Source organism: Melanostigma gelatinosum (genome assembly GCF_949748355.1).
Source record: "Melanostigma gelatinosum genome assembly, chromosome: 2".
In the NCBI taxonomy this organism is placed as follows: domain Eukaryota; kingdom Metazoa; phylum Chordata; class Actinopteri; order Perciformes; family Zoarcidae; genus Melanostigma; species Melanostigma gelatinosum.
The window spans coordinates 7,818,225-7,837,062 of NC_136635.1; the positions used below are offsets into that span (position 1 = coordinate 7,818,225).

The following is an 18,838-nucleotide window of genomic DNA, read 5'->3' on the forward strand; positions in this document are numbered from 1 at the left end:
GGGTCCTCTCTATCCATATATTACCGGTTCAAAATACTCAGGTATTCAGACAGCTGAATAAAAACCAGTTTGTTTTTGACTGCAGGTGTCCTGTGGAATCTGTCCTCCAGAGACAACCTGAAGGAGAAGCTGTCCAAAGAAGCTTTGTCAGAGCTGACGGAGAAAGTACTGATTCCTCTGTGCAGCAGCGTCCCACTGAGTCCACCTGAGAGAGACATCTTCTACAACACCAGCGGCTGCCTCAGGTGACTCCACGGGAGAGCCTGCTCAACCCAGTACCCGGTGTCTAACACTGGCTCTGATTCAACACTCTGGGTTAGACAGTGTCATCTTACCAAAAGTTTCAATTTGTCCAATTTGTCAATTAGCACTGTACACAAAGTACAGCCAAGGCTCAGAGACGCACCGGGACTTTGAGACTTTGAAAACGCCAATTCGATTACAACAAAAACGAGGCTCGTATGCCCCCTAAACATTAAAAGTGTCAGACTGGCCCAGTCTGACAGGCTCTGTGCTGTCTGCGAGGACCATACACTAACTACTGACTTCAGAAATAAAATAAATAAAAAATCTATGACCCCCGGCCAGTTCAGCCTGGAATTATTCGTAGGTCTTTCCTAACTTCCCGACGGCGTAGTCCGCCGCCTTCAGAGGCTGATGAGAGTCATGTTTCGCAGTTATTTGTCATCAATAAAAGTATTGTGAAATCAAAATATTGACGTGACGATGGAGCTCGATGAAAAGTCTGAGGATCTGCTTGAAGAGTAGCAATGATACTCCAAAAACCAATGTTCTTATACTCCTCCATGTTGTTTCCCTCAGTTTGGTCTGCTGAATGGCACTAAATACTAGAATCCATGAACCTCGACTGCCGTTGCTATGGAGTTGCTGGCTAGGCAGAGGCACAAATCACAGTTGAGAATAGGGGCAGCAATGGGTTGCTTCTATTGGGAACAAAACAGCAGCAGAATTTATCAGACCAGTCCTTGATTCATTAAAGCGCCTGTCCTCAAAGGTACATTTGAATAGAGGGTCGCTTTGTGCTGACTTCACTGAATGCAGTCTCTGAATTCAGAGATAGAATTACATGCAAGTGCAGTAAGATCCAAAAAGTACCTTTTATTTTCAAAGTGGTGAAGGTGCTACTGAAGGGTCTTAGAAGAGATTCATAAAATCCCTCCGAGATGAATTCCAGTGAGACAGCTTCACTGCGTTACGTTCGGATAGCCTCGTGGGTTTATGTCTCTATCTGTGTGTTTGTGTGCATAGGAACCTGAGCTCAGTGAACGAGAGGACGAGGCAGAAGATGAGAGACATGCGAGGCCTGGTGGACTCCCTGGTGTCCTACATTCAACAAGAGGAGAGGGCAGACGACAAGGTAACCCCGACATGCACCGCTGTAGCCTGTGACATTTTCACACCGTAAATAACGATGTCTGATTAGAAAATCACGATGGTCGTTATGGCTACGTCACCCTTCAAAACATCAGTAGCTAAGAGCACCAGCCACCAGAGCTGGAGACCAAAAAGCCAAGATTACACCAAATGAAAGACTTTACGGTATTTTAGGATATTTAACAATGTATTTATGTTGAAGAATAAGGAATGTGTTATTTTATGCTTTTCTTATTGTCAACGAAGGACCCAAGACCAAAACCAACACTGTGAAGTTTAATTATGTTCTCAACACTTTCTGACTACCCTACCTTGTCCATTGGACTCAACCCCAAGCCCATTGGTTTAAATTGGTTTACAAGGGATCCCGATCCAAGTCCTTTAATATTGGCAACCTGCCGAGTCCAATCAGATACAGATAAATGTTGACTACATATGTTTCTGACACAGTGATATAATAGGTACCGCTAATAAATCTGACAAACCGTACTTACCGTACTGTTCCTCTTACATTCTTCCCCACTCATTGTGGTTTGGCTTGTTTCATCAGGCGTTGTCAACAGGAAACAGACTCACACTTTCTTGGGAAATACTTGGATACACATTTAACCACGTGCAGATGATTGATAAACACACTGCTTCTATTAAACATCAACGCGAACCCTTTCTTGGATCTGATTGGACGAACATGCCATGGGGGTTGTCCTCGGTTTTCGGAGAAAAACAAGGTGGCTGTTCTGGAAATGTCACACTTCATCTCAATTCTTCACCAAAATCTGAACAATGTGGAGAAGCGGGAAAAGGTTAATGTAGTCTAGTATTCACCATAAGAAGTGGAAGTAGTCACAGTGTTTTCTGCACTACGGTTTTGAAGACTCGAGTTTGGCATTCATGCTGTCGCCATTTTGTTTTTGTTGTTTATCCAGAAGTGACACGAGAGGGTGGAACTGCTATTGAGCGCTGAACAAGACGTTCTTAGACGAACAAAATGTTACGGTTGACTTTCATTAACTGGAAACAGGGTGAGAACCACGGTTACAGTTCCCCATCGAAAACATAGACTGTACAGCTGTCTGACGGCAAGGTACAGCTGTGAAAATGTTCTAAATATAGCGTGCGCTCCAATTGATGTTGATTCGCTTCGATTGCTTTGCTCCCGTGCTGGTACTCCTCTCTGTCTCTCTGAACTGGGGGCATGCCGACCGCATCTACTGTAGGAAGTACACTAATTATGCATGAGTACCTCATACAACCCCACTTCAAAACAGATGTTTCAATGCCTCAGTAATCTGTTACATCAAAGGACATCAGGCATTCAAATTAGATTCCATATGATCAGAGTATGAGCTTCTGAGCTTATTCTACCAGTTGTGCAGTTAACATGTTTCAGCATCCACTCAGGTTGGTTGGTTATTTATTTGCCACTTCTGCCCCCGTTCGTCTCTTCTCTCCATCTGTCTTCATGTTTAGGGTTTGGAGAATTCACTGTGTGTGATGAGGAATCTGTCCTACCAGCTGTACACGGAGCTTCCTCCCTCGGTCCGACTCCGTCTGGAGGGCCCAACGAGAGCCTCTGCCTCTGGGAAGGGCGAGGCCATCGGCTGCTTCACTCTGTACAACAAAAAAAACACAGAGGTAAGATCCATCAAACGTCATGAAATCACACACCGGAAACACAATTTCAATGCTGATGATGCTCTGTGTCTGCAAGATGGGTAAATAATAGACAACCGTCAGCTGTTGATGGTCTACGTAACAGCTTTAGAAGGTGATAATATGTCAATGTTGTTCCGTTTCCCTTAGTGGCCACAAAAACATCTAGTAATACTGCATCAAAAGTCTAACAAAGTATTTAATAATCAATTAACTGCTAATCCTGCTGTCTACTTGTGATTGGCCAATGCTTTCCATCGAAATAAAAAAAAACGAAAAAGTTATACATGTTAATGAGGGCTGTAGACGATAATAATAATAGATAATAATAGATATTGAAAACATCTTTATGACTGCTCTACTGTTTTCTGCTGACTCTTTACCGATCTCGTTCCCTTTTGGTGTCCTACAGACAGCATTCACACAACCATTTTTTATTCCGCACGCTCAGCAACATACTCAATGTTTACATGTCAGACCGACTTATTTTGCCACTGGGGATCTGCCTGTATCGTATGCAGGTTGTGTGTATCCAGGTCATTTAACTGCCTGTCTTGTTCAAACGATGTAGCCCAGATACAGACCACACTGCCCGTGCACATGCATCTTACCTCACCTCACCTCTTTGTCAGATGCACCATCATTATCAGACAATGAGTCATTTTCGTACAAGTGATTTTAAAGATATTGCACTTTTGGAGCCTGAAACAGTCAAGCCGGTGACATCCAGCAGGTCAGGGCTCTCTCAGGTATCTCATTAATCTCCAGATAATGAGTGTCCCGGCAGATAGAAACTCTAGAAGTGGCCTCGGATCCTCGGGGACGATCAGTTTCCAGTGTGACGCACACAATCGGCAGATCACATTACTCATTTCAACGGCAAGCAGCGGATGCTTGCTGAGAGTATGTATGGAGTATGGAGAGGCCCACCGTCACGTGTATGTTCTCATAGTCACCCTTAGAGTACCTGTTTAAATATAAGACATGCTTGTTTAGAGCAGATCATTAGCCAGGTTACAGAGAGGCTGAACAGGGAGGATTTATATCCCACTTTAGCGGGTCTGAGGACAGTGATCTGTATAGTCACAGATATCTTGACAACTCCTGACTAGACTGCTGTGACCTGCCTTTAGTCCGATACAGAATATCTTGAAAACCCAATGGCCAAATGTACCGTGTGCTAAGCCCCTCCCCGGAGCGGTGATTGTACTATCATAGCTTAGCAACGGTAACTGGCACTGCTGGCCTGCCAAGCTTTTTATTTCCCCCCACAAACTGATGCAATGCACATGGGTTCTGTAGCGAGAGTGATACTCTGCATTTAAAGAGTTCGGAGGGCGGTGTCTTGTTAAGCTTTCCCAAAACCAAAAGCACAAGAGAAAGCAGTATGTGTGTCTGTTTATGTGCTAACGCTCTCATTGAAACCTACGTTTGAAATGTGATGAATAAATCTCACCTCAGTCTCTTTTGTCCAAGTATAAAAGCTGTGCAGCCAAACAGGGTTGTCATGGTGCCTTATCATGCTTAGTATACTAGGACAGCAATACAAGAACAGTGCTCTCATTATTTGTTTTACAAAGGCTTCTACATGAGTCAGCATCTGTTGAGGATGATGACTTTTTGCATGGGGCATGTAGCTTTAGCGTTAGCACAATGTCCTGTATGTAGCGATTGAGTGCATATTTAACACCCATTTTACAAGATTCTCATTTTAAAATGAGTCAGTTGGAAACATCAGCTAACATTAGCGTAACGCTTGTGCATCAAGGGCTGGGTATCAGTACTCGATACCTTTGAGGTATCAACCGTAATAACCAAGTAGCTAGTAGTATCGGACCTTCTCCAGTCAAACGATACCTTCAATCGATCCTTTTTGCACAGATCTAGACAGAAAATTACCATTTCTATGGTTTTGCTTGCAGCAAATCTTGTCAAATTTGTATTGTGTCATAAAAAACAACGGTGGCGCGATCTAAAGACACTGTACAATTCTGAAAATCAATGAATATTTGGTTGTGTTGATCAGGACTGTTGGTCGGTTAAAAGATTTAACTCGGTGAGAGTGGTGAATAATATTGATCTCTCCTTCACCTCCTCCCCCACAGCGTAACCAGAATCTGTCCATACTGTCCGAGGTGTCCCGGCAGCCTAAGGGGGCTGAGTGGCTGTGGCACCCTAATGTGGTGGCGCTGTACAAGCTTGTTCTGCAGAACAGCGACAGCAGCTCCAACTGCCGCGAGGCGGCCATAGGAGCCCTGCAGAACATCACTGCAGGAGAGGCCAGGGTAGGATCTCACACGCCACAGAAATGTGAACTACGCATGTATATTCACATTCCATAATTAAAATCATAACATTGTCAGATTTTTTGGTACAGACTCGTGTGATCTTTTGCCCCTCTCTGCCAGTGGGCCTCAGTGCTGAGCGGTGTGGTGGTGGAGCAGGAGAGGATGCTGCCCATCCTGCTGGATCTGTTGGACACCAACAGTGACATGGAGCTGAGGCCCCTGACCGGCCTGCTGAGAAACCTGGCCAGACACTCCGCCAGCAAAGACTACATGGGTAAGACACAGCCAAGGATTACTGACGGTGTTTCTGCCCTCTTTGGGCTGGAAACTCTGTCTGCATGTGTGTGGTTCATAATTACACTTCAGTTCTATGGAGACAGATCACTAGTGTATCTTGTGAGTATTGGATATTTAAACTGGTAAGCTATTTGCTATTTGAGGGCTGCTGAGCAAAACTCAGAGGAGCGGATTGTCACTGAAAGAGGAATAGCTGGTCCACCGACAAACTAACACATTTAAATTTAAAAAGCATCCCAATAAATACATTAAAAATGACAAGGTTCCTTTGGCCCTGCAGGGTCAGGGAGTCAACTTAGACCCGGCTGAACGTTGACTTGGATCCAGTACGGACGGAGTCAACTTAAATCCGGCTGAGAGTCAACTTGGGCCCGGTGGCTGGACCCATCAAAGGGACATAGCTAATACTAGTTAGAACTCCTCCTTTGTATTATGTGTAGCCAACAGTAATGTAGGTGTTGAAATGATAATCTCCCGAGTGGAATGTAAACGTAACAGCATAATGGATCTTTCCAAATGTTAAACGTTACAAAAGGAAAGAGCTGTTGGAAGAGTGCCGTCTGAACGAACCAAACGACAGAGGAGGACCTTTCAAAGGTCAGAGGTTTTATCTGAAAACCGTCCTCAATCTTTGTCCTCACAGCTAAGAACATGGTGAACGTTCTGGTGTCCAAGCTGCCCAGCGATGGCCTTCAGAAAACGCCGTCCTGCGAGGTGGTGGTCAACCTCTGCGGAGCCCTCAATCACCTGGTCACCTGCAGTTCCTTGGCAGCCCGCGACATCTCGTACTTCAACGGCCTGCCGAAACTGATCGGCATCAAGACAATCCATGACAACAGGTAAGACTGACTTCTGCATGTGTTGACCAGTGAGAAAACAAAGCTGAATGGAAAGCAGGATGAGTAAAAGTTGTTCACTCACCATGAATGTTAAATCTATGAAAAGTGGAAAAAGCTTTACTTCACACTCTTTATAATTGGTCAATATTTTTTAGGCCATACAATCTTTCAGTTTGTAAGTTGTGACCTATGTTTGCTGTCAATGACTTTCCACATTCTGTAGCTGTCACTGCTCTCCCCTCTGGCCATTGGCCATGGAAAAATACAACATTTTGCTAATTCGTATGTCAGTGTTTATTACTCCCCCTGTCTCGGCTTTGGTATTTCCTGCTTGTTTCTAACCGTCTTCCACTGTGTCTTGTTTTAGTTCTGGGAGTCTAAAAGCTGCCAGAGCGGCCTCAACTGTCCTCTGCAACATGTTTCAGTACAACAAACTGCACAGAGACTACAAACTGGTGAGACCCACTGCTGCTGAGGCCAACATACAAAGTACAAAATCATCCACATTTTGTGCTGCAGACATGTCAGGGAGAGGGACATGGCTACGCAGCAAAAACAAGAACTTGAAATCTTGCTTTAGGCCAAAAGACAAAACGATGAGAAAGTTTGTTGATTATTTGCTAACTCAACAAAATGCTCTCCGGAATTTCACAGAGCCCAAAGGGATGTCTTCAAATGACTTGTTTTGTCAGTCACCGAAGACACTTAGAGTTACGGTTACCCCTCTCTTCTCTCTTGGGTTTACAGGCCTGTGTACAGCTCAGACCAAAACTAGAATTTACTCTAGTCTTGTCTAAAAACAGTGATATGTCCTACAAGATACACACAGTACAGAGGTATGAATGTCTGTGGACACCTTGGGTTTGGGCTAAAATATCGATTACACCAATTTGAATGTAGTTCTCTTTTGGTCTCCACCAACTCCTGTGGGAAATATCTGGCGCTTTAGCTGCTAAATGCTCCAACTATGTTCACCCAGCTAGCTGGTTGCTAACGGTGTCTGCTGCTTGGTAATGGGCTGTAATGTAGAGTGAGTTCATCAGGTCCCTCATCTGGAAACGGGGTTTGATGCGAGCAAAACTTTAAAATATACTAATTAAACTAAAAGACGGTGAACATCTGTGTCCTAGTTGGACCCCAAGCCTTGAAAAGGGAAAAATTGAGGTTGAAATAATTGCTCCTTACGTCCTACAGAATTAAAGGGTGCAAGCAGAAGATTGACACATTTTAATGTTATATCCTGAGATGTCAGCTTGCATTTGGAGAGAGTGCTCCATGCCGTAGAGCACCTACGGATCCATGTGACCTCACATCGTTGTTCATTTTTTAGCGCTGGAAGTAAGTGTTTTGTCTCTTTCTGACAGTGGAGCAACCACAGGAACGGAGCACAGCTGAGCTCCTAAATGCACCACAGTTTGTTTGAAGTGTAAACAGCTGAAGAGTTCCTGCAGCGGGGGCTGTTATTTCTCTCAGCGCTTCTGGTTACTCGTACCGGTGATTTCACTGTGGTCTTCTCTTCTACAGTGTTTTGAGAGAAGGACCACATTCTTAAGTACATCCATCATAAGAAGAGACAGATTACGGAAACTGAAAGGCCTTTGGCTTTGGTCCTGAGCGTTGGAGGAAGCCACTAATTGCTTTCAGTGAGCTCTACAGTGCTGTCAACGCCCACTGACCCAGAGCCACCTCATTGAGTGGCTCTGGGTCAATGTTCCCTCTAAGCTGCGCGCTTGAGCAATCGCGCACTGCTCGCACATTCTCAGCGCACAAGAAAATCTATGCAGCGCATAAAATAAAATTCAACATAAACGTATTAATTAATATCTAATATTAGTCCTAATCTTATCTAATCAATTAAACCAATAATAATAATAATAATAATTTTGTTTTCTGTACTATTTTGCAACGTAACTCAGTGAGTGACAGGTGTCCAGCCAATGATACGATTCGGTTCACTTACGCTACGCAGCCAATCATAGCATTGACACTATTGCCCTGCCCATTCGCGCCGTGCAGGTTAGCTAGCTATCAACAGTGCGGCGGAGTTACGAGACGCAAATGCTAACCCCTTATCATGGCGAAACGAACGGGCAGCGACATAAAGTCAAAGCAAGAAGCAGACGAAGCCATCAACCTGGACAAAGTGTACAACCATTGGAGAAGTGAGAAGGACAGACGTGAAAAATAAGGTAAAATTTAAGTCAGATTTGTGCATATTCTAGTGACATTTATTAAGATTTTTTACTTATGGATATTAACAGTGGTGTATAGTAACGAAGTAGAAATACTTCGTTACTGTACTTAAGTAGTTTTTTTGGGTATCTGTACTTTACTTTACTACTTATATTTATGTTTACTTTTACTTTTACGTCACTACATTTTGCAAAGAAAACTGATACTTTTACTCCGATACATTTCCCCTGAAACCTTCGTTACTCGCTACAAAATCAAATCTATCTTTAGAAACAAAATGAATCATGAGAGCAGCGTCGGGGACTGTGGTGGAACACAGACTGCAAGCAAGCAGGTTTGTTGAATCAGTGGTCCTAGCAGCAAGTTAAATCATTGGTCAGTCACGTTAATGCACAATTGCAAACAAGTGCTCTCAAAGCCGCGGTGTTTGATTCCCAGTGATTCCCAGGATGCTACATGCTATAAGCTAGCGGGCGACTACCTGAGTATAATTCCACTCTACGATGACTGATTTCATGATGGAAGCAGAAATGGAAGCACCTGCTACTCCCGCAACAAACGACGGTGGTGACGAAGACCAACACCAGTGGATCGCTAGCGAGTTAGTGAGCTGAGGAAGTGTTGACAGTTGTGCAGCACTAGTTGCCTAACGTTAGCTGTAGCTATATACACGGATTGACAGGAGCCGCGAGAGCGCAGCATTCGGGGAATTCTTCGCAGCTGTGTGCAAGCTGTCTGTGACGCTGAACACACCTCTACCTGCCTCAGCGGCCTGTGAAAGGCTATTTAGCATCGCAGGACTAGTCTTCAGCCCATGATGAGCGAGACGGAATTCTCGCAATTTTGAAAACCAACTTATTTTGAAGATGAACAGGACATGTTTCAGTTTCAAGTAATGACTGTGTTGTTACTTTAGTATTGATCATGTTTTGATATTTGAGTCATGTTGTGGATGATCAGATGGAGTTATGATGGTAGCAGTCGCCCAATTGCAGATTCAGCTTGAGCAAAACCTTTGTATTCAAATCAGGCCCATAGGAGTTTACAAGGCAGGCGTCCTTTCTCAAACCACTGACCTGATGCATCAAGTGGATATGTTTTGCTGAACATAATATTATGCATTTGTCCTCTATATCCTCTAGTCTAATGAGCAGACTTATAAACGCACTGTTACAACTCCTTCATAGTGTCATATTGCTTTACGGAGAATTATGATGATAAGTTCATAGTAGATGCAAAAGTATACTTATGTACAATATATTATGTTTAACATTGTTGCTCCTGGATGGATCACAGCAACCCAATTATGTTCAACACAGCTCATGTCCTTGGTCATGGTGCCACAGCACTTAAAAGAATAAACTTCATAATTCTCACAATTCTGACCCTTTGCTTTTTTATTAACAGCATTTACTTGTACTTTTACTTTCAATGAACAGGTTATGATGTTCATTTAATGTTCAGGTTATGATGTACATTTAATATCAGAAAATTACTTTTGATACTTAAGTACTTTTGTACTTAAGTACAATAAATATCAGATACTTTAAGACTTTTACTCAAGTAGTATTCTAAGAGGTGACTTTTTACTTTTACTTGAGTAGTTTTCCAGTAAGGTATCTTTACTTTTACTCAAGTATAGCTTTTGAGTACTTTATACACCACTGGATATTAATCATTAAATTATGTTACTACTAGATAATTTATGGGGAGTAGAAATGATAATAAAAAACTGAGTAATTACATATTTTACAGACAGAGTTACAGGAATTTACACTGTATCACACAAGCTACAGCACACGTCATTGTGCAAAATGTGAATGTTTTAATGTGAACAAAATGTTATGTCTGAAAGGTGTATATGTATCATTTCTTCCAGAACAGGACCCTCACACAGGCCACAACAGGACCTCACACAGGCCAAAGCAAGACTCTTCCCATGGCCAAGCAGGACTCTCACATAAAACATACTACACATCTCATGAACAACAAGATTTTTGTCTTTTTCCTTTAAAGTTTGTCAAATCACTTATATTAAAAGTAAACTAGTGAAAATTGCTGCTGTAATTTGATTCTTTTAATAAGCCATGTAACTTGCTATGATCCAAGGTTTTGAACAGGTGTGATACTGGTGTGTGGCCACAGCGTGCACATCTGATGTTGCTCACAGTGGTCCTCAGTGTGCTCAGGGAGCTTGTGTGTATGCCCAGACACATGAAAAATTAGAGGGAACATTGCTCTGGGTAAACATGATTTCAGACTCAGAAACCAGATTACAAAAGTCTTCATTAAAATAGTTTTCCCCCAGTGTTGTAATAGAGGCTTCAAGGACATTGGCTCTGGTAGTGGTCCTGTTTATGCATGGTTGGTGATAGGGTTGGGGGATTAGATGAAGAAATGGGCGATTGGCTGAGGACATCGGCGGTTAGGTTTTTTGGGCGATGTTTTGCTCATCTCATGGTCTGCCTCTGAAGAATCACAGCTGCTCAGCCGCATATTTTCACATCCAACACAACGTTAAAAGGGTTTGTTTCGACCAAACCAGAGTTGGTGATTGTTAGAAAGAAGATAAACTCATCATTTGAGTCAAGAGTCATTTGTTGCCATTCTGTGGTTGGTAACAATGGTTATGTTGTATCAGTTAACACAAGCCATGTTTCCATTGATGTAGTTTCATGCACATTTCAAAGTATCACATTAGAAAAGCTCTATGGAAATGGCAAAATTCAATAAATCTTTCTCTCGTACAATGGTTAGATGGCCATGGCGACTTGTTTTGTCTCGGGTTACCAGCTTCTACTTCTTCTTCCACCTTGTTAACTGGTGGATTACAGCCATGCGTAGCCTAAAGCAACAACCTCTGAAACCACGCAGCCAACAATGGTTAACTGTATACACCTATTTGTTTTATATCAGCCTTGAAGAGGCCTAGCGAAGTTTAGGGCTGTCTTATTGACTTTGTGGTTAAACAGGGCTTTAAATAGACACGGTATCGTCACACCACTGATGTCTTCCTATCTTGTTTTTCCATAACACCTTTTTCCTGTTAGGTTTTTAAAGATTGTCATCAAGACTTTTCTGTGCGAGATAGCAAAACGTGTCCTCAGAGGGAGCACTTGTCTTTTCTGGCTATCTATTCAGCTTCTAATACCAAAACAATAACAAACGTAGGAATATTTTGGATGACTCATCTTCACAGAATTTGATCAAATCAATTGGTACATTTTATAATTTTTTTTATCTCACAAAATCTGAATTGACAGCTAGCATAGCAATATCACAGTAGTAGTTTAGACAGCTAAAGCATGAGAGCAAGCCTTATACTGAATTAAATTACCGATTTTTTCTCAGCTATGTTAACTGGAATTGAAAAATATCAATTTGATGAACTATGAAATTAGAAATGAGAGCAATGAGGTCATGTTTAAACATGTTTAAATCTTGATGGGGAAAAACTCCTGCAAACACACAGGAGTCGAGTGGAATTCACACATTTGTGTGTAAATTGTAAATTTACATATTGCATTGATTTCGGTATATATATATCTGAATGATGGCTGTTGTGTAAAATGGTTATTGTTACCAACAACCCTAATCCCCCCCACAGATGTACTGAGTTCTGTTTGCAGTGGGACCGAGCCCTTTAAAAGTGTTACATTTAACTCGCAGTGTCAAAAACAATGTTCATGTGGTATTTTACGCTGGTGTTTATGTGAATGAATTCATTAGGGTGAAGTTAAAATGGAGAGCAGAATGTGTGGGTGTTGGCTGACATTGTGCTCCAAACATTTGTCTCCACCAGATGGTTTTATCGTCTACGTCGGCACACATCTGTTTTATATCCCATTTGACCTCCACTCCTTTCTTCCCATTGGCCCTCTTCTTCCCCCCTTTTCTTTGTCCTGAAAGCCTGTTTTTAGCCTCTGGCCGTGCCTTATCTGTGGATACTTATCTGTGGATACTTGGCTCTGCAAATGAAAATGTTTTCTCTCTAGCTGACGGTAATTCGATTGTGGAGTTACTAAAGTTCTTCTCCTCTCAATCTGCCATGCCACACATTGTCAGTGGTGACTCGTGATGCATTTTTTTTACTCCAAACATTCGGTTTTAAATTCTTTGATTCATCATTTCTGTCAAAAGATTGAGAGAATACAGTGATAGCCATGCACACTGTATTAACAGCAGATCGAAAGTATCTGTGAAATGATGAAAAATCTGTCAGACATGTCAGGATACTTGGGGAAGAAGGCTGTTGTCTTGTTAGTTTGACAATCCTCCAAAGACCAATAGTTTTTCATGCTTGATTTATAATTCTAAGTACTTCCTCAAAATAAACTACACATTTGAGGGATGAAAAAATTCTCTCTAATCCCAAGATTTAAAACAAATTACCTGATTTATTTGGCAGCACAACAAACTGTAAACGCAACACTGACATATTAACACCATAATAGGACATTTATATATATATATATATATATATATATATATCTATATATATCTATATATATATAAATATATATATTAGCAAAGAGTGGTGTATTTACACATCCAGCAGATAGATACGGTAATCATTTGTTTGTGACTATTTTGAAAACAATATACAGCACCAGTGGCCCTTTATGTCCAACTGACGCTCTACGTGGCCATATTAATGGCGGTAATGAAGGAGGAGGCCAGGTGACGTAGTATAAGTACGTGAAGGGAGGAGTTTGGGGATGGATAGATCAAAAAATATAGGACTTTCACCCAGGAGACCACTGTTCCGTGTGAAAGCAAAAGTCAAGCGTTGACTTATTTTAAGTTATGTAATGTTACATAACATTATGTGGGTTATGTAACGTCACATAACATTGCAATACTTAATTAACTTAAATTGCGCACCTAACCTAGCATAACAAATGTTCTTATTTCAACAGAAACCTTAACCTAACCAATTAATTGTTTTTCGAACTGAGATGTTGTTCTTGTGAACAATTCATTTTGAAAGACCGTGTGTGGATGTAACCCCTGGCAATGCTTGCAATTATTTCAATTGGGAATGAACTCAAAAATCAGACACTATGTTACAACTCAGCACTAGCTGTTTTTTTTCACAAATTCATGAAGTTGATAAAGATCCAAAGTGAGTGGCTAACAAGATTAGAGCGGCCTCGGCAAGAACAAGAGGAGCGGCCCCTTTTATGGAGGGTGTTTTACCAATCTGCTGTGGAATGCCACACTGATTAAATTAGATAACACTTTATTCCTCTAATGCCTCAAATGTTAAGGGTTTGTATTTTGTAAATGGCAATGACTCATAAAGAAAACCTGACTATCAAAACTACACTTACATAATTTGAAAGATGAAAGCGGTCTAACACGGTGACCCCATTCCTTCTCTCTACATTCTTGTGAGGATCCCTGCTTTATCTCCTGAAGACATCAACTGCCTCTGTCTGGCCTGAGTTTTGAAGAGCTTTAGTTGTTGAGTGACCACTCGCAGCAGGAATGCTGAGGATCTGGCCCGAGATGTTTTGCTTTTGTCTATTTCGTGCCTTCTGGGATGAATAAAAGGAGAGTTTGGTTATGTGGACCTGGCAGTCCCTTAACACTGTTTTGTTTCCCCTGTATACCCCCCCCCCCCCCCAACCACCACCACACACACACTAAACCTGACACAGCAAAACCAAAGCCATGTTTATCGGACAGCCAGGTGGCCATGGTGAAGTTATTACATTTGGTAGATATCCCGTTGTGTCTGTCCTCGAGCCAATCTCGTGCAGTTCTCACAAAAGTCTTCACCGTCACAGTACACAGTCACAGTACAAACAAACTGCTTTTTGTGGCTATTCCTGGTCCCCAGAAGGCGAATCCTTTCCCATTCCTGACCAAATATTTCCTCATCTAAAACAAACTAACAATACAGACGTGAAAATTTCAAACCAATAAAAAACTGTAGATTAAACAGAAAATTAACAAAAAACTGTGTAATATGAAAAGCAAATTGGGTGGCAGACAAGAATATACACGATTAAGTAGGTTGGTGTGTTGCGTCAAAATGTGTTTCCTCATTTATTTGATAAATAATGAAGATAATATACCTTATCTTGTTTGTATTGTGTCCATGTTTTTCAGAAAGGATTTGCCAGACAAGACTTCACAGATGTCACCGTCTAGGCTGCAGCACGTGATGTGATTCATTCCGAGTTTTTGGCCTCAGCGTCACGGTTGCCACGAGGAAAAGACGGGAAACAACAGTCGGATTTAATGAGCAGAGCTGATTTAACTGTAATGGACCTACAGGAAGAGAGAAAAGCAATGGACCAGAGCCAATGGAGCGATGGACTTCAAAGTGTTGTCCTCTTTCAGGTGGCTGTGTTTAACTTGGCTTAGCTTGCAGCAGATAGCCTGTGATGACGAGAACTTCATGGTGTCCACACACACAGTGGATTTCACCCCCAAAACTACTACTCTTTGTGTGTATTAGGGTTTGACTGATGTGTTTTTTTTGACACAGATTCCAATTACTTTGAATTAATGTCGCTGATAGCTGATTTATATAAATGATGTCCACATTAGAGAGAGAGAGACAGACAAAATGTGCTTTTGTAAATGGTTAGAGAAGGCTGGCAGATGCTAGGGATGGTATCTTTCTAGATAAAAACTATTTCCCATCTCCCTCAGCTGTACTTTGTGTTTAGCGCTAAATAGCAAATGTTAGCATACTAACTCGCTAAGCTGAGATAATGAACGTTGTAAACTTTTTTTCTGCTAAACGTCTGCATGTTAGCATTGTCACTGTGAGCATGTCTGCATGATGACGTTGGCATTTAGCTCAAAGTACCAATGTACTTAAATACAGCTTCACAGAGAAGCTAGCATGGCTGTTTGTGAGTCTTTTTTTAAACGAAGAAGTTCAGACGTGTTTTTCTTTCAGACGTTACAGTCGTTGTGTAGCCATTTTCATTGAAAAAGAAACAGGAAGCAGCTCCAGGTTTCATTTGAAAGGTGCTAAATTAAAAATGTTGAGCATATCTATTGCCTCCACACGGCTCTCAACATGGCAACGGCTGAGCCGGCGGCTCGCAGCTAACGGTGCAAACGACAGCAACAGTACTGACAGAGCTAACAGTGTTTACCTGTGGGGGAACCGGAGGGTGGGACACTGTCGGTCGGGACGGCGTTATCAGTCGTAACCGCCGCATGAGCGCAGTGCGGAGCGGTGGCCATGAGCTAGCTAGCCGCGATAGCATGCACTAAAGTGCAAGCGTGGCCGGACCCGCTATGTCAACAAAGAAACTCAGATAACACACACAGAGGGAGAGTGACTTCATTCTCTGCTCAGCTAGACATTACTCCACTATAGCTTCACTTAGCAAATAATTGTTTGCTGCTAATGCTCTGAATAAGGAGGACCTTTTGTTCATTTGAGGTTTCGCATTTTGTTTATCTGCCTATTTGTTACTTCTATCTTTCCTGTGAATGCTCTTATGCACTGGAACTAATGCATTTGATTATCATTTGATAAAAGAATAAGTGGGACGACAGCATGAGGGGCCACCATGACAGTCTAAGACAGGAGCGTCAACTACACTTCACCAGACATACAAATGATTGGCCAAACAACTGCTTGTTCAGCATTTGACCACAGATGAGCAGTGCAGAAATACGACCAAAGCACTAAAAGTGGAGTCAAAATGCAAATTAACCAAAACAAGGCATTTAGCCTGTCTTCACAGTATGGTATTTTGAAGCTCACAATGAGGTAAATCATAACCTAGAAAAATATACTGTATGTGCAATGGAATAGGATCAAAGAAAATAGTGTGTCATTTAAGAAATAAATCACAGACTCTTCTTCTGTCATATATAATTCATCTAGTCAAACAATGTTAAATTAAAAGGAGAAGCCTCACAATAATGTCTGCTGAGATGCCAGTAGGAGCCAACAAGGGGATTTCTCTAGAAGGACGTGTGGGGGAGAGCGCTGTAACCTTCGGACCTGCCGGAGGAAACTGCAGACCAGTAGCAGACCACTTAACTAGCAGATGGAGGAAGGGAGGGGCCCAGCCTGACCGGGGAATGAAAGGCCTAGATGTGTACTGGGAAAAACTGGAGACCGGGGCTTCAACCCCTGCGGTTCTGCCGAGTGAAGCCAATGCCAAAGTGTCTTAAAACTCGCAGTCTCTCTGCTGACCAGCAGGGGGCGACTCCTCCGGTTGCAGAAAGAAGTCTGATTGTATAGAAGTCTATGAGAAAATGACGCTACTTCTCACTTGATTTATTACCTTAGTTAGCATTGTAAACATGAGTTTATGGTCTCAATCACCAGTTTCAAGTCTTATTCAATACAGCATGATGTTCATTTAGTAAACTATGATCCCTTTTAGAGTGAAATAGACAATAAAGCACAGTATGCTTCAGGGCGGGGGTACTGTGATTGACAGCTGCTGCTAACAGAGCCGTATACACCCTTTTACGTACTACTTTACGTCACTCCTCCGCATTCCGATTATGGTGGCTTCTGTTCATTGGTTGCGGAAAAAACCAACATGGCATTTGGTCCAAATCCAAGATGGCGAAAGCGAAATCGCTGAACTCGAGGCTTCATAACAGAACAAAACAGAATAAAAGCCCTAAAAAAACCATTAGGGTCTTGACTGGAAGATATGTAAATCGTTTTTGATCGGTGTTTCGCTACAGTGCTTATCCACCCTCCGCGGCCTACATGAACAAATTTCAAAAGCCAGTAGGTCTTGATCAACATTGTGTTGTGTGTGATTTGAATACATTTCTGAGATTGAACTTTCTGTTTCTTTTGTGTTTCTTTTGTATTTACGGTCATGTAACTGTACAAATTCATGACAGCCCAGTTTGTCTTGAAAACCCCCCGAAAATGATTAAAGGTAAAGTTTGCAGGACTTTTTGGGGCAAGCTGTGGTCTTTTAGAACAAATCCCTGACCTTTTCTGTTCTGCCTTCTGAAGTAAGAGGCAGTTTGATGTGAATGTTTTCACATTGGTCTGCGAAGGACACAACGCGTCACTTAAATATTCTGTTCTCTGGTTCCATTCGCATGTTCCAACAGTTTTTCACCCATAAACAGTTAATCGTAACAGTGGTGGACTGTCACTCTTATATACTCAAATGATTTACTTGAGTAATTTCCTCTACACCTTTGTACTTCTACCGTTACTCTACATTTCAGAGGGAAATGTTATAGTCTTTACCCCACTGGATTTAGATCATTAATACACATTTAACAACTACTATAATGATGTATTTCCACGGATTAAGCTACATTAACTGATAAGATCATTTATACTTATGACTATACTTTTGCTTTATTATGCACATATAATTTAATTGTTATGAACGCATTTTAAGCTAAATGCTATATGTACAATGAAAAAAATCTGAATTGGCCTACTGGTAATAAAACAATTTATAGATTTCTAACGCTAATTCATGGTATTTCTATTCAATGCTTTACATGTCCGTCACATGTAATGCGTTGAGTTAAAATATCTTAATTCGGGGGCTTTTTGCAAACAAATATTGATAAATGTCTTATATTCCTGCCGCCCATTTAAAAAAGTCCCCAGGTCAGCCACATGAATATTTCTATAAATCTGTCAGTACAAAAGTAGTTGATCAGAAAAATAAAAAGTTATTTTCTGATAATTTCACGGTGGTTTCGTTCTAAAGCACTATACCCCCCACCTCTGAAAGCACAGGCTTCATCCTGTCCGCAGAGACCGGCCTGCTCTGTGTGTGTTCGTTCGTGCGTCTAAAGCAGCTTTATGACCTGGGAATGACTGGAACACAAATGTCTCCAACACAGCAAAATGAGATGGAAGCAGAAAATACAGGAAGAGGGCAGGGTATCTGTAGACACACTACTGGGTCGTGAGTGGTGATTGAAAGGGATTATTTAAGTTTTCATAGGAAATTCCTGCATATTATACCTTTAAGGCTAGTTCTTGAGTAGATGTTCTTACCTACTTTTCAACCACAATTTCCTTATTCTAACTTACTTTGGGATAACTTCAACAACTAAAAAAGGTGCACTCAGGAGAGTGCAGACCTCTCACCAGGTGTGTTTGTAACAACCACTGCTGTATCGTGTGTAAATCTTTCTATGTGCTCATCATAAACTTGAAGTCTTCAGTGTTAATGGGCTGTGTATCTT

At 41.7% G+C, this 18,838-nt stretch overlaps 1 protein-coding gene across 1 annotated transcript in view; it reads left to right on the plus strand.

Moving 5' to 3' along the window:
* The window catches only part of LOC306791609 (plakophilin-3-like), a 28,658-nt gene extending 11,206 nt beyond the window's left edge, over positions 1-17,452 (plus strand). Inside the window, exons 6-13 of the mRNA XM_079288410.1 lie at positions 86-245; positions 1,270-1,378; positions 2,866-3,030; positions 5,154-5,333; positions 5,457-5,610; positions 6,277-6,472; positions 6,840-6,927; positions 14,783-17,452. Coding sequence (XP_079144536.1) covers positions 86-245; positions 1,270-1,378; positions 2,866-3,030; positions 5,154-5,333; positions 5,457-5,610; positions 6,277-6,472; positions 6,840-6,927; positions 14,783-14,824 — 1,094 coding nt within the window. The 3' untranslated portion in view covers positions 14,825-17,452. The remainder of the gene's footprint in view (positions 1-85; positions 246-1,269; positions 1,379-2,865; positions 3,031-5,153; positions 5,334-5,456; positions 5,611-6,276; positions 6,473-6,839; positions 6,928-14,782) is intronic.
* The last annotated feature ends 1,386 nt before the right edge of the window (positions 17,453-18,838 follow it).